A 19,345-nucleotide genomic window follows, 5' to 3' on the forward strand; every position below is an offset into this window, starting at 1 on the left:
TTATTTTTTTACTATTGACACAAATGCTGTAATTTTATTTTATAATTTTTTGTTTTCAAGCAATTGTTCAGCAGTCTTCTTTACTTTGACCGGTTTTCACGGATGTCACCATAACAATGTTACTGTATATTAAAAACATAACAAAGTTCACTAAAAACTACTGACCAAAAGTCAGTAAATGCTAACACATATTTAATTACATCTTTTTATAATATGTATCTCAATATATATTGAAAAACCTTTATAAAACAAACAGATTCCCTTCTCCAGGGAATCTCCTATTCTGTGATTGATTAGACTTCTGGGGTTTCTCATTCAAGCTAAGAGAGTAGTTAAGCAACATGATTGACAGGTCATTTATAATTGTACACAGGCTAGGGCAGCTATATTGACTGGATATGTTCCTTTAAGCAGGAACCTTATTGACATCTGAATTATGTGAATTAAACTTTGCTTAATAATACAAAACAAGTAATATACAGGAAAGCATTTGTCATACTGGAAAAACAAACATTCACCTATTCATACCTCTCTCTTCTTTTAGGCCAAACCCACATATTCCAGGATGACTAAACTCATTGCTATGCAGAGACTGACACCTACTCTGTAAACCCACTCCTAGTATCACTCCTTTCTGTCACATCACTCACTCTTCTCATCCTCATCAACTCTTCCATACAGAAGGCAGGACATAACTCACCAGCAGCCTTGGGGACGATCTCTCGCTGTCAAACACAGCAGCTTCACTGAATCCTAGAAAAGCACAGTGTCCATGTGCTTACTGTACAGCAGCAGGCAAAGCCCAGAGATGGCATGAGATATACAGTGAAGAACATTGAGCTACAAATTCATTAATGTGCTCTTTAAACCATTAGCTTATAAGACTGTCAGAGCTTTGAAGTTCAAACCAAAGAAGTCAGAGCAACGTTCTTTTTTCAAATACAGGATATTGTGTTACAAAATGTGATAATTAGGTCACACAGGACGGGCACAGATTTATTACACATTTATTCAGTGAGCTTTTTCATGCACGGTCTATATAAATTGAATGGTGACATTCATATATAATGTATTTTGAGACTCTAAAATATAAATATATGCAATAATTTAATACAAAGATCAATAATTCACATCCAACTCTTGATTATCAATTAAATCAGCCGTGTTAGCAAATGCCCAACAAACTGAAGGCTCTCATACAAGTAGGATTGTAATGTTGAGAAACTCTCTCAATAGAATAGAAGTATCTTTTTGCTCAAAATAGACTGTTGACTGTGTCAACAGTCAAAGCTTGATAGATTTCATAAATTAACTTAAACCAAGGCAATATTTATGTCTTGCGTAAATATTCATCCTTAAAAGAATATCAGGGATTAGTTTCTGCTTCTAAATGGGTTAGATGTAAATATGTAGTAAATACATATACATATTTTTTCAAAACATTTTCTTTTTATTAAGATCATTAGAAGACATCAGAAATTCAGTCTTTAATGACTTAGTAGGCTGACCACACAACCCTGGTCATACTTCATTGCCCAGAGAACATGGCTAAGTGTATTTATTTGTATGATTTTTACACAGGCAATATTAGCAAGTGATTTACTTTTGACAATAAGCATGTAAAAAAGTTAGACTACACACAAAAAAGCAAGCAAACCCTGAATGCTTGCGGCTTTTGTAACATTACACTATTGGTGAAAAATTAAAAAAAAAAAATGCAGAAGGAAAATGTGAAAAACAGCTCTGTCTCTACAGTTCACATTACTACACACTTCCATCAATGTAACATTTCCATTTCACAACCTCAAGCATTCATCTCCACAGAAAAGAGATTTGAGTATGTTTTTATATCTGAGATTTCTGGTCTCCTACTCGCTCAGGCTATTTCACATCAACCTCTTGCACCCATTTTACAAATGATATATGACAGGGAGAAATAGTGCTGTGTGAACACAAATAACAACACAAAAAATAAAACCCAAAAATTGTCTTTGAACATTAATGCTGGAATGTATCTCTGTTGTGTCTGTGCTTTACTAAATGGCATTTCATACATCACCTGTACATAAAAGCGTGCATGCTAACAAAAGCTTGTACATGCTGACAAAATCACAGCCATGTTTAAAAAGACGTTTAAAGGAACATGTTTAAAGCTGCTCGAAGTTCCTTCACAGTATCATCGAGTCTTGCACTTCACTAGTGCCGTATCTCAACACACCCGTTTTTGTCTCTTGAACACATTCACACCAGACGCTGATGAAACAACTCTTGCACAGTGACCAGTAGTCAGTGTGCCGAAGTTCCATTGAGTGCATGCATCTTTGTATCTGTGTGTATATATGATCATGTCTTATTGTAATGTATGCTGACTAAACATTTTGTGCTTCCTAGTCCTAGTCTTTATTCTAGACCCAAGTCTAGCTGTGGCTTGCTGCGACTTCTCTGTCTGTCACTGGGGGACTGTGGGATCTCATAAAGCTGTGCTAACTTTCTGAAACAGTACCTTGTTAAGCCCTTACAATTGTTCTCTTGACATATAGGAAGCCACAGTTTCTATATCAATGCATACTTGATTTCAGAAAAGACTAAATCTGAAATAAAGTACCTGATTATCAGCATTAACAACAGCTGGAATATTTCTGTGTTCATCACATCACTGTCATTGTCATCCATTCAATCACACTCTCATGGCTCTTAGTATCTAGTACTTTAATTATTGCTTTAAATGACTTTCATTTTCTGAGTCAATGTGCAGAGAACCTAAAGCTTGTTTCAGTCTTCTTTCTCTTTGAGGTAAATCATCACAGCCCAAATAACACAGCCAAAAGAAACAACAACAGGCTGTCATGACAAAATATCTATATTAATATAACAAATGAAATGTACAAGAACCAATATCCTTGAGCTTACTGTAAGGCAAATAGAGAATACTCCATACTGATCACAAATATACAAACACAAATATCTTCAAGAGTCTCAAAAAACATAATAAATATATTGCATGTAAAAAAGACATCATTATTATGGGGCATGTTTGATCTGTTCTTTCCCCATTCTTTTCCTTCTCACCAGATTTGGTGTTTCACTGAGGCAACTATACATTGGAAATATTTTGAGAGTCACGAGCCTGTCGGATCCCATAGAGCCACTTGATGACACGTGCATTTCTCTCAATGACCGAAATACCGTAGGGAACCCGTTCACTGGGTCTTGGAGGACCATCGTCTTCATCATCATCTTCTTCTTCCTTGTAACCGTGCCCTTCATCTCCACACTCAGAGCTGGGTGTGCTGACACTGCGCAGCTTTGAAATAGAGACGATTTCAGAATTGGCACGTCCAAAATGTTCCATGCCCATACCCTCCAACTCGCTGGGTTCTAAGCCACAGTAATTGAAGAAGCGCTCTAGGTCAGCATTGGCACGTGCATACCGGTCACTCAGGTCTGATTTGGACCGGTGCAGTGAGGGACGCCTGCGCGTTGAGCCCCGCGAGCTTGCAGAGGACAAGCGGGTACAGGCTGGTGAGGCTGGGGGGAGCATGCCTGCTCGTAGTAACAGGGGGCTGGATGGTAGGCAGGGGGATGATGGAGAGTGTGAGGGGAGGGATGGGGATTTGAAGGATGGTGTGTGGGGGGGTGGGGCCTGGGGATGTGGGGTCTGTCTGGGTTTAGGCTGGGGTTGTAGAGGTTTGGACCGAGCTGGTAGCGGCATCCTCTGGGGCTTCCTGATCTCCGCTTGTGGCCGCACATCGACCCGTCGCACTGTCACAGGGTTTGGGCTGCTGTAATTGCCCTGTGCAGGGAGTCTGTAAACTCGGGCTGGCACAGGGGGAGGCCTGTGGCTTGGCTCTGGAGTAGGAGAAGCAATAGAAGGCTGGATGTGGCTGTTGAAAGAAGAGGAAGTACATGAAGAAGGCTTCAACAGAAAATGCCCATTAAATCCACAACTTTGCTGAGGTTCTGATGACTGCTCAGACATGGCTGAGGAAGAGGGGGAGTTAGGGGTAGGGGCCAAGGGTTGGGGCCCATCAGCAATGTTAATAAGGTTGCTCAGGACATCCAGATTGAGCGGTGTTGCCCTGCATGCTCCCTGTCCCCCGTTTTCTGTGTCTGAGGGTCTGCGTGGAACTTTTCTGGCCGGTGGTGTGTGCAGCATCATGCCCGGAGACATCAGTGGCTTGCGAATGACTGGGGGCTTGATGGGCTCCTGCCTGGTGAGAGCCACCTGCTGGCTCTTCACATACTTGGCCTTATCAGCCTCCAGACGCTCGACAGCGCTCAGCTTGCGTACGCCAGTCTCAGGAACCCTGCGGAAATAGTCTGGGCCCTTGTTTAAGATTCTGAGAGGCATGGCTGAGGAAAAAGGTGTTCCAGACAGACGGCCATCTGATGGACGAAGAGTCTCCACGGGCATGTTGGGTATAGGTCAGTGAATGTGAAAGTGAGCACTTGAAAAATGGGTGAAACAGAGGCTAATGGTCTGTACCCCCTGGTTCTTCCAAATGTCCAGCTCTTGATAAAAAAAAGGTATTTTGTGTTGATGCTTTTCTTACACGTTCCTTTTTGCTTTAAGTCCAACTCCCACCCAAGGGCCCTGACTCAAGTGATCTGCTCCTGCTGTTGTTGCTTGCTCTTTTTTTGTATCACCTCCTGTCTTTTATCCTTGCTCTTCCCAGTGCTGCTCACTGAATGAACACTTGTTGAAGGGGGTCGCCAGAGGTTGCATTCCACATCAGTCTGAAGAGTGACCCACCACAGTAAGTGCAGTTGGTCAAGTCAATGCTGAAGCAGGCAAAACAGTGTCATGCACACAAGCTTGTAATCCTTGAGGTTCCCTTTTTCAGGCCGAGGCAACCTGAAAAGAAAAGAAAAAACGTTCAAAATTGCGAAAAAAGAAAGAAAGAACTTGATTTTCTGCCTCAGCTCCACACATGTAAAGCACAGTGGAGCACTGAAGAGTAAATGGGACAGATACTTGGTTTTAATGCACTCTCTGGCTCCTCCTATTCCACTCTCAGAGCCTCCAGATGCTGTTTCACCAAGCAGCCAATAAGAGGAAAGAAAGGAGGTGGGAGAGACAGAATTGCTCTCCAGTTGGCTAATATCCGGAGCTGAGACCATTGTACACACCCACCCCCACTCACAACAAACACGCCTACTGAATTTTCATTCAAATGAAATACTTTGAAAGAGAACAAAAAAGGTGGAAAGGGACGAGGTAACAGCTGCAATATTTTATGTTGAGTTGCATTAAAATGTTTGAAGGAAAACAATGAAACCTTCACTCCTTTTGTATATTATCTTTGTGTATTATCTACACAAAGCACATTACTGTCACATTATTAGCTTATTGACATAGAGCTGGAAACTAAAAATGTTAATGAGCATTGACTCAGCTCTGATATATTTCCTAAACTCAAGCGTCAGTATATTTCCTGAAGTCGCTTCATCCTGATTTTCACATGGCTCCTATAAAGCCAAGAATAAATTCACTTTCCATTCCGTCCTCTTCTCTTTTGTTATTTTACTGAAGAATTAGACTATATCACACACTCAATGGCCTTTTCTTTTGCCATTCTTATCCTTATACAAACAGATATAATATAAAGAGAGAGACAAAACAAGAGTACAAGGTACAAAAGTCTAAGACTAGTCTCAGGATTTAATTACCAAATAAAGCAACACAAACACGTCAGACCCGATGTGTATTTTCTTTATAGAAACCGAACTTGTATGTGAATTGTACCTTCGAGCAGCTCCAACAGTGGAGGTAAAGAATATGTAAAAGCAGTTGAGGATAGCTTTGAGTGAACAGTTACTGACTGCTTCACATATACACTCAAATATGTTCAGCTGTCCCTCAGTGGCAAGGCTTTTAATAGAAGGAGCATTTGCTGGGGATCCAGGCAGGCTAGAACTGTTGAGAAAGATGAGACCCAAACATACAATTACTCACTCATATCGACACGAACTTACACCCTGACACCCTTTGACACACTCACAGTGTTTTATGTCCACCATCATGGAAGACTTAAATAAACACCACAATTCAATGCCAAACCAGACTCTATGCCATTAGAATGTAGCATACACAATGTACGGACATAAAATTTAGATTTTAGCTTTAGAGTTATTTTCACTGCTGTTTATTCCATTTTCCTCTTTTTGTTTTAACAACACTGACTCAAATGTGCATCTCAAAAACAAAATATTCGCAAATATCCCCACCCCAACATTCACACATTATTGTGCAATATGTACCTTAATCACTGCTCTTAGGTCCAGGAACATTAGAGACACAGGTAAAGACTTGGGCATATAATAAGCCAGACAAGACCAGACTCGATCATACAGGAATAAACTGGACGGTGTGGAAATGTCCATGATGTCAGAGAAGTTTGGGCATTTATAGAAGTGTGAATGGATGAAGAAAAAAAAATCCTAGAGTATCATCCAGGACAAACAGGAACATAATCTCTTCCAAAATATAAGACATTTTCAAATGCTAATTGTCCATTGTCAGATATTTACAAAAGGACATCAGCAAATTCCTGAAGTTGCTGTAATAATCATTCAGCTCCCCAAACATACAGTAGACATCAATGTATTTTCCATCTGCACTAGAAAACTACCTCTTAAATCTTCCTGTTTAATCCCTATATTTAAACGCTTAATGTTACAGTAGATGTCTGTTTCCAGGAAACAGCTTAATGTTTAGAAAATGCAAAACACATCTGTAATATATGAGGATTGTGTATATTATTTGAACCACCAGTTTACATTATTACAACAATTTTATAGCTGAAGTCTGAAGAAGGAAAGTGTGACACTGCATGGACTAAAATCAACAATAAAAACAGTGGGATACCATCAGTCAACCTCACAGAATACAACCAGAGTTAAAAAAAAAATGACCACATAAATTCCAACTGAGAGAAAGTGCATGCTGTAATTATAAGGTACGAAGAGGAGACTTTGTGCTTTTACAATTTCTATCAATTATAGCCTGGAGAGGAGAGCACACCAGACATAATCTGAGACATTTGAACAACAATAATAACAAAAAAAATACAATACAGGAAATGAAAGCAGAAGTAGCAGAAAACAATATCAGCTGGGAACTGAACAGTATTTATTTATTTATTTATTTATTTTTTACAAGGGAATTCCTTGTCTAAATGATGAGGAATAAAAATAATAGATAAATGGTTTCTGATCAACAGAGGCTAGTAGGCCACTACTAAGGTCAGAGAGAATGGCTGTTTTGACAGTTGGTTTGAAGTGTGTTTTTGTGTATTACTGCATGTGTGTGTATGTGTGTGTTTGTTGAGGGTTTATTGACACGTGAAGCATTATCTGGACCTAGCAGTGGCACAGACTAGACATTGGCTCTTTTCTCTCCGTTGAGTTCTGTTTAAAACAAACACAACTCCCTCATGTTGGGAAACACACAGCGTATCCAAAAAACTGCTGATGTCTACTTTTTTCAAGCCTCAACTTACCCTCTCTCTTAAGGAGGAACATTATTTCAAATTTCACATTTTTTGGCTAGCTATTGAAACCTGAAGCTATAAGAGAGAGAATGTGTAAATTAAAGCCAGGTGAAATGCACTGCAGGACTGAGAGAATGCGACCTCTCAAGCAAACACAAAGGTCATTTCTCTCTATCAGTAACTAGCTCTATCAAGAACCGTGATAACTTTGATCACCCTTTTTACACACAATCCTCACAGTCAACTATCAGGCTACATTGTGGGGTCTCACACTATGCCTTCAGCTCTTATTGCTGATCATTGAAACTGCCAATTTTATGCCAGTGGGTCTCAATTCAGTTACTGTGTTGCACACTTTGGTGTGTTTCCTTCTGAAATAAATTTCATTTACCTTTAAAACATAATTATTACTATATCTCCAACATGGAGACTCAGAAATCTTTTTCAATCCAATGCAAAATGTCTGATTTCTAAATGAATTCTTGGTTACACCAATTATGGATGAATCTGCTACAGCTGCACCATAGTTTTGCAAGAACATTTCAAGCATTAAAGGGTTAAAGCTGCTAAATTACCGATTTTATCCTTCCCATTAAAAGAAAATTAAGATTGATCTGTGGAGAAAGCTATAACTATAACATTAAGCGTAAACTAGTGTGTCAGGCTTGGTTACATCTCCCATGGGAGACATTCCAGCGTTTACTGTGCTTGATGAAGGACAGTTTTAATGCCCCAGATGGAACATGTACACACACACACACACACACACACACACACACACACACACACACACACACACACACACACACACACACACACACACACACACACACACACACACACACACACACACACACACACACACACACACACACAGTAACTGATGCCTGGTGCCTCAAGCAGGCAACCCTATCCATCTTTACTGTGGTCTCTTTATCAGTAAACGGCCCTTTCGTACATGCAGCACAAATACAATAGGACAACTCCTTCCGCTAACAGCAAAATAAACTTTGAACACAGGATCATTAGAGCACCAAAGAGTTGTAACAGTGTGCAGCCCAACCTCCTCCCAATAGCCCACAGCCCCCTGAGTCTAAGCCCTTGGGACTTTCTCAATATTCATAATTCCACAAGCATCCTGACACAGAGGAGAGAATTATCCAGCCATCCCTGTCATTCATCTTTGTGCCCCAAGCATGAGCACCGTTGTGTACATGTGGAACTGCACACAACTGTGCCTGTCACTGGAAAAGTAAAAATTAGTACAGACATGGCAGAAACTGAACATCTTGCAACAGCCTCTCCTTATTATCAGACTTTAATAAGATAGGCAAATAAGAGCAGGTGGTCCAACAACCCCCCTGCCCTATGCAACCCCTTGTGTGAATAAAAAAGCTCATTTGTCAATATTAGGGGGGGGGGGGGGGGGGATGCATCACTTTGATAATCAGTCAAAAAACAGAACAAAAGTTCCTAGAATTCAGATTCTGATAAGCAGAGCAAGAGCCTCTACATGTCTTTTGACTGTGCAGACATCAGCCAGCGTGAAGCCCTTCCCACGGCTGCACATTCTTCTCATAATCCCCATTCTTTTCTATCACATGCTGCCAGGCTTTCAGAGATAAAAACATCTGATTCAGTTTTTGTGAGGCCAAATCCATCAGGGTGTCATTGTTCATCAGTAACGTTACCTGAAGACACACTGGAAAAGACCGAACCGCTCAGGCAGATGAGCGATCCATCAGAGGACAGTTAGTAAGTTTTCATCTTCTCTGAATCAAGACGTTCTCTTGACCCTATTCAGGGCACGTCACTAGGGCACCTAAGGTCAATCTGAACCCTGAACCAACAGCAACTTCAGTGTAGTGGCATTATCACCTTTGAAAACACCATGCCCTGATGTCAGCTTGAAAACAATGACACTGCCTCTAGCGATGTACTGATTAAGCAGGACAGCAGACAAATGGTCTAATCTATTTATTAATTACTGAATATATATATATATATATATATATATATATATATATATATATATATATATATATATATATATATATATATACATACATTATAACCATCCTGTCATTTCTAAATGCAGTGCTTATGGGTTCCACACACAAGCCTTAACTCAGTGACAGAAATTCTAAAGGAATGACATATTGTGCTGCTCAAACTCTGCACTTCACCATCTAAGCCTCAAAATATGCAGGAAAAGCCACAGGGAATTTACAGAATTTACAAAATTACATCTTTTGTATGTCATCATGAGCAGAAAAAACATTCAAGTCAATGATGCATGTTCTTGTACACACATGTAAACATAATGACACACATTCCATTTATGGTAAAAATGTAATCATAAAGCTATGGCAGTGTTGCAAGCTCCCCAACGACATCACGGCAGTCTCAAAGAATGGTCTTTATCTATCTCCACAACAATCATCATAACCACTTCTTCCTATAGTCTAAGGGACTCACATGCACAAACACACACAACTGTTAACACAAAACACATAGACATTGAAAACACAAAACTTACAAGACACCCAAACATCAGTCAGCTATTTAACCCGGTTTAGTCAGTTTTATAAAGAGTTTCTCAGAGACTAATGCCCTGGTGACAGAGGGCTTCCGTTTGTTTTTCCTGACCATATGAGCAGGAAGATATACCCACATAAGCACACACACACACACACACACACACACACACACACACACACACACACACACACACACACACACACACACACACACACACACACACACACACACACACACACACATTTAGAGTTCCTTCATCCTGACTCATTCTTTGGATATTGTTAATACTCATCAAGGATCTTTCCTACATAGTCAAAAAATAAGAAGTGCACAAAGCATTCAAATGGGAAAATCTAAACTGCCAAACAAACATAAAATATAAGGCTCACATGAGAACAATCCAAGGACACACTTTGAGGATTGAGGATGAGGGCTATTGTCACCTCATGTAAAGTGGAGCTTATTGAGCAATAGCTTAGGCTCACTCATTAAGTGGTTACTCAGCCCTCAACGATCGTACAGAGAAACCCATTAACTTTCTGGAAACAGTGTTTGTGGCATCTATGCGATCTATAGTGCTCTACACCAGTGTATACTAGTTCTTCCACTCCTTAAAATAAGTTTGTAAAATTATCAAAAGAAAAAAATTTAGACATGCATGCACATCTGATCATCAATATTCTTAAACAATGGCAGTAAATTCTATTCTTAAATTCAAATGAAATTTTATGTGCAGCAACTTACCAATGGAGGTGTGAAAATCTGTCAGCTGAGACCACAAGAGTAATGTCCTTATGAGAGCAGACAGTGTTATTGAATGTAGCGTTACACTGAAGCTGTTAAGCGCATGTGAGCGAGTTGAGCGTGTAACTAAGAAGAGAACTCAAATACTCCTCCTTTTGCTCTCCCGGCTCCACCCAGCCTACCCAATCAGCTTGTCTGTTCAAGTACAGGCAGGAAGACCACTTCCTAGTAGGCACATGACAAGAGGGACTACAACAACATGTGTCCAAACCTCCACTTTTAGTGTAGTCATACTGCTACCCTTGATTTCCACAGTCTCTGTTTTTCTTCTCGCTAAAGCTACGCAGTCATTTCCCAAAACATTGCTCACCAGTCTTTTCCAGATTTTCCTGTACCTTTCTACCTCTGTGTTACTGTTAAGGAAGTGATACAACAGAGTTAGACGGCTTCATCAAAGAAGTTGTGGAAGAGTTATGGAAACAATACACTTGCAGTGTTGCTACAAGGAAATCCTGTCCAGACTCTCTAAGGATTTACCTGAAAAAATGAAGTGTATGTGTGCTTGTGTGTGGGTGCGTGTGTGTGTCTGAGAAAATTCAGGTACTTTACCAGTTATTCCATTTCTATAAAGGTGCTCATGTTCCACAAAACTGGTCATTTCATCAATATAGGGCAGAATATGTCCAAATGGTTATTATGTATATGAGTGCAGAAGGAAATGCATATGAATGTATGCATTCAAGACAAATCTATTCATTCATACCACGGCTTCTAAAAACTTCTTGCAAACAGGAACCCCTTTCAGAAGAAAATAAATAACAAGGACCTCTAATGATCACAAGCACAGATTTCAATTTTGTTTAGTGTTCCTTGATATTTATTTGAGTCAGAGATTTTCAGTTTTAAATTTTTCACTGAGGTACACAACAAAACCGTCAGATTAATCCTGCTACTACTTTTTAAACTGCAGTTAGATTAAAGTTGATTTTTTTTATACTTTTGACTTGTGTTAATTATAATTAATAAATTAATTATTATTAACCTACATCTGGAGGATAATCACCACCATCGAGTGAATTAAAACAAACCTAAAAAAGTCCAGGGACATCCTAGAGCTACATGATTGACCCCTGGGAGACTACACAGTATGAAACATTGCTTTAAACCATTTCAGTAATTCTGACATTTAAGCAGATAAATATACAAGGATAACTCTGTCTCTCCAAGCCAAAGCTTACAATTATTTATTCTTTATTTATTATTACAATTATTAGAAATTTATACATTTTTATTTATACAACCCAGACACCCATAAAATATATAAGTATACAGTATGAGCTCAATGTATAAAAGCTTAGAGATTATTATTACCAATCCACTATAACTATTGTCCACTAGTATGTGCTCAACCAGATGCAAAGCAGGTAACCAGTTAAAAGCAGCCCTTAACCTCTACATATATGTCAGGTACAGGTATGAATGTCTTAATGCTCCTCTTCATCAAGTAGCCTTTGAAACCCACACTGTCATTGCCAGAGGCTCATATATGACTCACACAACTGAAACAAATCACAGGTACCCATGGCTACAGTAAGAGATATCAATGAGAAAGTCTGTAATTCTGTCTGAGGAGTTGGCTGGCAGCTCCCTTCTTCCCCTTTGTGTCAGGAGCCACGACAGACAGAACAAAACATCCCTGACGTGTCACAGCTCACCGCAACAGTGAGCACTACAGTAGAAAAATACACAGCAGTGGAGTTTTAATGAAATGTCACTACAGCATGTCAAAAACAGAAAATTAATTGGTTACATAACAGCAGGACACTTCAACACTTTCCATCTTCAGTTGCTCACCATGCTATCAAGTTCAGTGCAGGAGGTGAAGCTTCACTGACCCCTGAACTCCAACCTCCTCACACTCTGGTTGTAATTTCATCTCTCCACAACTTGCTGAGATGTTTATAGCCAGTCCTATTGCAGGAGCTTGTCAGTGCCTGCTGCCTTTAGACCGAGTTATTCATCTGAACAGTGCAGGAATGGCAGACTCTTTGAATAGGGGGATTAAAGAAAAAAACTCTGGGTGGAGGATTACTGCTTCAGCCCATCTTTCATACAGAAGATCACAGCCCATGCTCTAGGCTCTAACACACAGACACACACACTTGTCTGATCACCAGACTTTTTTGCGCATGGGTATCTCCCCTTACATCTCCACACAAGTAATGCAAACATTACACAAGTAATGCCTTTCAAACTACTACTGTACATTAGATATCAGGGAATACACATTAGGCCATTAAACAGAAATGACAAACAATGAGCACAGCAGGAAAGGGGTAAATAAGACACAGTGTAGAAGAATAAGCTACATATGGTTTACATCTGAATAAACATACATGTCAATTAATTCTGGTAGTTTCTCCATTGTGGTTACATGCAAATACAGAGAATTGTGTACATTAATTTCAAAATCAAAGGTGTAGCAGTGTCTGTTTCCTACGACAAAACGCACTCATCCACACACACAGGTTAATGGGGCCAACCAGAGCAGGCTAAGTGATGACACCAATACAAACATGACAAAAAGGTGAGTGTATTCTTAATCACCCAGGTCATGCTTGGCTACAACCATGTTTCTAACCTTCAGACCCGTCAGCTGGTATTGGCCCACTTAAAGACTGTAAAAGAACGGATGCTGGATCCCCTACAGTTTGCCTACCATTCAGTGGACGACGCAGTCGACACTGGGCTGCACTACATTCTGCAACACCTTGAATGCCCAGGGACATATGCCAGGATACACTTTGTCGAATTCAGTTCGGCTTTTAATACAATGATTCCAGAAATTCTCCACTCCAAACTCCAAGCTTCTTGACAGGCAGGAAACAACAGGTTAGACTGGGAGGTGTTGCCTCCAGTATTCGGAAAATCAGCACTGAGGCTCCTCAGGGATGTGTCCTCACCCCACTGCTATTCTCCCACTACCAATGACTGCACTTCAAGTGACCCTTTTAATCTCCTGAAATTTGCAGATGATATGCTCATCGGTCTCATCCAAGATTGTGATGAGTCTGCATACTAGAAGGAGGTGAAGCAGCTGGTGCTATGTTACAGTCAGAACAGCCTAGAGCTAAACACCCTCAAAACTGTGGAGATGATAGTGGATTTTAGGAAAGACCCCTCAACACTACTCCCCTTCACAATATCCAACAGCCCTGTGTCATCTGTGGAGTCCTTCAAGTTTCTGGGCACTACCTTTTCCCAAGACCTGAAATGGGAGTGAGCATGAACTCCATCATCAAAAAGGCCCAGCAGAGGATGTACTTTCTACATCAATTAAGGAAGTACGGTTTGCCACAGGAGCTGTTGAGGCTGTTCTACACTGCAGTCATTGAATCTGTCCTGTGCACATCCATCACCATCTGGTTTGGAGCAGCAATAAAACAGGATAGAAACAGACTGAAACGCACAGTAAAAACAGCAGATAAAATAATTGGTGCCCCCTACTCACTCCCCAGGACTTGTACCATACAAGAACCTGAAACCAGGCAGGAAAATTCACTACTGACCCGTCACACCCTGAACACAACCTCTTTCAGCTCCTCCCTTCTGGCAGGCGATACAGAGCTTTGTTTACCAAAACTGCCAGGCACAGGAACAGTTTCTTTCCCCAGGCAATCACCCTGATTAACAACTCACCATAATTATATTCCCTGCTTCATATCTACAAGTAATACATTATCAGAACTGTCAGTCATCACATCATCCGTGTATGTTACACACACTACTGCTGCTGCATATTACACAAAAAGAATAATATTGCACAATAATGTTATTTGCACTACCATGCACTTCTCACACTTTATGTACATAACTGATCAGTCATATATTCTATATTCATATTTAATACTCATATTGTCTTTACTGTATCACATCATCTGTATTGTCTTGTATAGTATAGTGATATTTATGTCTGTACTTTTGAGAGTCACAAAAGGCTGGAACCAAACAGCTGGAGACAAACCAATAAACCTGATTCTAATTTACATATTAGCCTGGTTACTTGTCTTGAATGAATTCAGAAAGCTTTTTTGTCTCTGATAAATAGACAGAATAATATTGCATACATTTAATTAATGAGCCTAAGTTTTAGATTTCAATAGATTAGATGAGAGGTTAATGATTGCAAAATGTTTGAGAACCCCTGGCATACGGCTAAATTCCTTAAGGTCCATAAAAGCAACTAACACACCTGAATGTTGACAGCTTTTGATTATGGAACTTGTAATGTTTTGTTTTTTAAGACTACTCACATGCTACATGTGTATGCGTGTGTATATCAGATCAGGAAAAATAAACCCAATGGAAAAACTTGTGTGGTTCCAGAATACATTCCCAGACTAAACCCATATGGCTGGAACGAGTAAAGTCAGCACATGAACAAGGGCATTTAAATTATGTCATAACCACATCATAATAAGCAGTGCCTATTAGGTCTGAGATATGTGAGCACTGCTGTGGAGTAGACAACATATTCTGTCAGCACAAAGTCATCCCATTGTTTATCAGGAGATATTTATTATCTGTGCATTCTTTAGAATCCACATTACTGTTTCTAACCCAGTCAATAGACAACAGGAAACCCCAGATGTATTTAATTAGTTGTATTTAATTAGGGGTCCAAGCAACAGTATCTTGTCTGGCCTTAATTTAAAAAAAAAAAAAGTCATAAAGTTTTTTCATCTCTGATGAGTAGAACTATACAAACACTTTAGGTGAACATAATTGGGCAGGGTTTTTAACTCGACAAAATTTGTTCAAAATAAAAAAAAATCATCTCTTTCCAGAAGCTTTCAGCTGCTATGTTATGTTGTGCAAGTTGAAGCTTAAAAACATAGGCTTCATTTGTGTTTGGGAAAGGTGCAGCTAAGCCTCCCAGGAAGATAATTGTGGAATTAAGCTCTTTTTACAATACAAAATATTCATTCCAACAGGCCTTAATCGTTTCCACAACACTGATAGCTCATTAAATGCTGTAGTTTAGGGTAGGGGTAATATGAGGTACTGGAGGAGATTGTGTGTCTGTAAACACTTCCAGAGGGGTAAAAGAAGAATGGAAGGAGTAACCTACACTTGGAATCCCCACAGATCCATCTATTTTGAGTGTAGACTTTTAAGACCTGCTCAAAATGCCTCAAGGAAAGCAGCGTTATGAGGCAACCTTCATCATGAACTACAGTCAGTAGAAACCTGGGGGGAGATGGTAAGCATGATGTCAGAAGAAGTCTCTGAGAATAGAACAAGGGTGTCACAGAATATCCAACATTTCACAAGGGCCTGATAAAGGCTTATCTCCACAACAGAGACATTAGCACCAGGACCGAGCTGCTCGGAGCAAAGTCATCAGCACATGTGAAATAACAACATTGCTACGGAGTGAGCAACAAGATGAGAAAAGCAGACAGAGATAAGCGTGTGATCAATGACCTCCTGTCAGAACCGTGACAGGATAAAATTGCTGGAATAATTTAAGCAATATTGAGGTTATGAAATAGCGGTCAGTTTTGATTGAGGAAACCCTGTAAAATTCTTGAGACCTAACTCTGGTTACTCAGAGTACAAGTAAAGGCCATAAAGTTAGCCTTAATCTCTAAACACAGGAACTTAGATATATAATAATTTTCTAAAGCTTTCAATATCAAACATATTTGACAGTGTGGCTGCACATTTACTATTTTCTCCTTTCAAGCATAGCAGACAGACAGACAGACTGAAAAAAACACACTCACACACAGTTTGCTTGTAGGTTATACATCTTACATTAGCATACAGCTTGCACATCGATATTTATTTATTATCAATATTGTAATCAAGGATTTTTTATTTACCCTGAAAGAAATGTCACAAAATTGAATTAGACTGTGTGATTACACATAATAATTAAATGTAATAATAAAGTAATAATATACTGCATAGTAACATGTGTTCATGTCAGCTGACCTGCAACTGATCATTTTCTTGTCCATTACTATCTTTTTTTACACTTGGCCTGTGACACTATTATAACTGTGACAGTGAAATATTCAAACACTGCCCAACCTCTGTGTATATAGGTTGTTTATAATTCATTGCATTCTGATGAAAGATTAAAGGGGGGAAAAAAGGCTTCAATGTTTGGTTCTGATTAACTTTTCATGTTGCATTGAAATTACAACTGAAAGTACCAGTGTCTTGGAAGTAAATGCAAAAGAAAAGGAAAAAAAAGAAAATGTTTTTAATGCTCGTGCATGATTAAAACTAATATATGAGAGCAGTGCATTGACTCTTAAATACAGACGTGTGTTTTTGTGAGCCTGAGAGAAAGCTGTGGCCTAAAGCCTGTAGGGAAGAGCAGTGATGAGCGTCTCCTCCACTCTGTCTGCTTCAATATACTTACACATTATGTTTAAAACTAGGACCTGTGTGTAGCTCAGCGTAGGTCTGAATATTTGAGGTTACTGGGCGTTCACTCTATATACAACGTTTTAAGCAAACTTGCCAGTGTAAATACTCTAAATCCAGCGTTCAGACACCAAATTTTCTGTAGTATATAATAACTAGCTTGACTACTTGGGGTGTCAACATAAACACTGTTTATTTCACAAATCGGCCATTGAACGTTATTTACTTATTAACTAGTCAAAGTGTCAGCAGAACAACTAAATAAAGCACATTTTAATATTCAACAAAATAATGATGAAAAAATATTAAGAATTAAAACTTAATCTCACCTGTCAGAGGCTGCAGAAGCGTCTGCATAAACCAACACTGAAAAACTGTATAAATATAATTTATGTTATAAACTCGTGCACAAAACCGTCACATTTTGTTTAAAACCACCGGCTATGAAAAGTTCGGCTAAGTTCCCGCAGGGAGTGTACCTCCACGGGCAATTTTATTTAGGTGGAAATGGGAACCGTTATGGTAAAATGTATTTACTGCCTATACCAGAAAGAGTTTTTTTCTCTGTTAAAATAGCGGTATATTAATAAGCAGAAAAAATGCTCAACTTTAAGGACCCCAAAATTTTGTACACCCCCATTAAAGACATAGTACAACCCAAATCCAGCCATTGGTCGATTTGTAGTTCGGAGGACGCAGCCAAGTTTCCAAGGTAACAAGAAACAGCTGCGGTGGGAACCCGAAACTGCTCTTTGGGTGACGTCATGTCCATGAGGCCTACCTTAACTGACAGAACACTGAACCCTATTCACTATTTACTATATAGTGCAGAGTTTGTAAGTTTTGCCACTTTGCATCCATGACTGAAAATGCAGTAGATATCCAGTGTGCTCGTAAAGTTCAACATGTAAAATGTGCACAATAGATATAATGCATGTTCAGATGGGACACGTTGGGGACACGGATTTCTTACAGTTTTTGGTGGTCCGAATATCAGTTAACAAGTTAAATGTACAAAATTGCCAAAATGATGATGGAAAAACAATCCAAAATAGAGCCACCACAGGGAAGTTCCTCTTGATCCTATAATTATTGAGAAGAGTAAATCCTGCTTGTAGAAATGGGTGTCTATAGAAAACAGCAACACTCTCCAGAGCTACAATTCCCATTGTGTATTGGAGACAAGCCAGTGTTGTGAATAGTGGGGTTGGGGATGAGTAGGGGGATGGGAAGATAGTGGGTTAATCCACAGCCACTGTTTTTTATCTATACGAAGGTGGCACCAATTATGCAAAATGGTGATTAAATTTTTTGGCTTTAGAGTGTTAATTACGTTAATGAAACACTCGTCTTTGTGGCTAGACGTGATAGTGTTGAAGAAACCTTGCCACTCTGGTCTGAGATTATTTCATCTCAGCCAGGCAAACGCTCTTTTCACATTCATTATTGAATTACACTTGAATACTTGGTTAGGAAATTCAGTTTCATAATAGAATTCAAATGTAAGAGCAGTTAGAGGAAAATGACATGTCTAGACCAAACTCATACCATCTTGCCAGCAGTTAATTCTTTATATCTTCAGGTCTCTTTGGGTCTAGCACAATAAGCACTCCAGTGACCTAGACCCAAACTAAACAGTGATAGGTGAAAACAGAGAACTCTGGTAAACAAAGCAATTCAGTCCTTGAGGGAAACAACCTCAACCGTTGATCAACTCAAATTACCATCACCTGTCATTTTTTTTCGAGGTCTGCTATTATTGAGGGTTTTTTTCCATGGAACAGAAAAACATGCAGTTTTCCATACTGCCTATGTAATTGTGGCCAGAGGCAAGAGAGACATGACAGAACCATGAATGTGTAAATAACAACATAAAAAGCCTGGACTATGACAACACTGACAAAAGCTGTTACAACAAAAATATTTTATTGCATATGGGCCAAAAAAGCATTCTCTTGTATCTATATATGGCTTTGTATCTATAAAATTCATAGAATTGATTGGTTCATTAAGTTATTAATGAATTCATCTTCAGTAACCACTTTCTCATAATCAGCTTCACATTGAATCATAGCCTATCAACAATAACACAGGGCAACCGGAATGGGTAAAGAAGAAATAAAAAA

General features: G+C 39.3%; 1 protein-coding gene across 6 annotated transcripts; it reads right to left on the reverse strand.

Annotated features, from left to right (window-relative positions):
• Positions 1-1,429: 1,429 nt before the first annotated feature.
• Positions 1,430-17,981, reverse strand: wu:fa11c10 (protein FAM110B). 6 transcript variants are annotated; one of them, XM_027170647.2, is made up of 3 exons: positions 17,549-17,829; positions 5,747-5,917; positions 1,430-4,855 (listed from the first exon to the last, which is right to left on the reverse strand). In XM_027170647.2, the coding sequence occupies exon 3, from the start codon at positions 4,412-4,414 to the stop codon at positions 3,095-3,097; it is 1,320 nt and encodes a 439-aa protein (XP_027026448.2). In that variant the 5' UTR covers positions 4,415-4,855; positions 5,747-5,917; positions 17,549-17,829; the 3' UTR covers positions 1,430-3,094. The 6 variants fall into 6 exon arrangements, 5 of the variants coding, with proteins under 5 accessions (XP_027026448.2, XP_027026446.2, XP_027026447.2 ...); XM_027170645.2 differs by lacking the exon at positions 5,747-5,917 and adding an exon at positions 15,910-16,028; XM_027170646.2 differs by lacking the exon at positions 17,549-17,829 and adding an exon at positions 10,779-10,907.
• Between the last annotated feature and the right edge of the window lie 1,364 nt (positions 17,982-19,345).

Source organism: Tachysurus fulvidraco, chromosome 23 (assembly GCF_022655615.1).
Source record: "Tachysurus fulvidraco isolate hzauxx_2018 chromosome 23, HZAU_PFXX_2.0, whole genome shotgun sequence".
Taxonomy (NCBI): domain Eukaryota; kingdom Metazoa; phylum Chordata; class Actinopteri; order Siluriformes; family Bagridae; genus Tachysurus; species Tachysurus fulvidraco.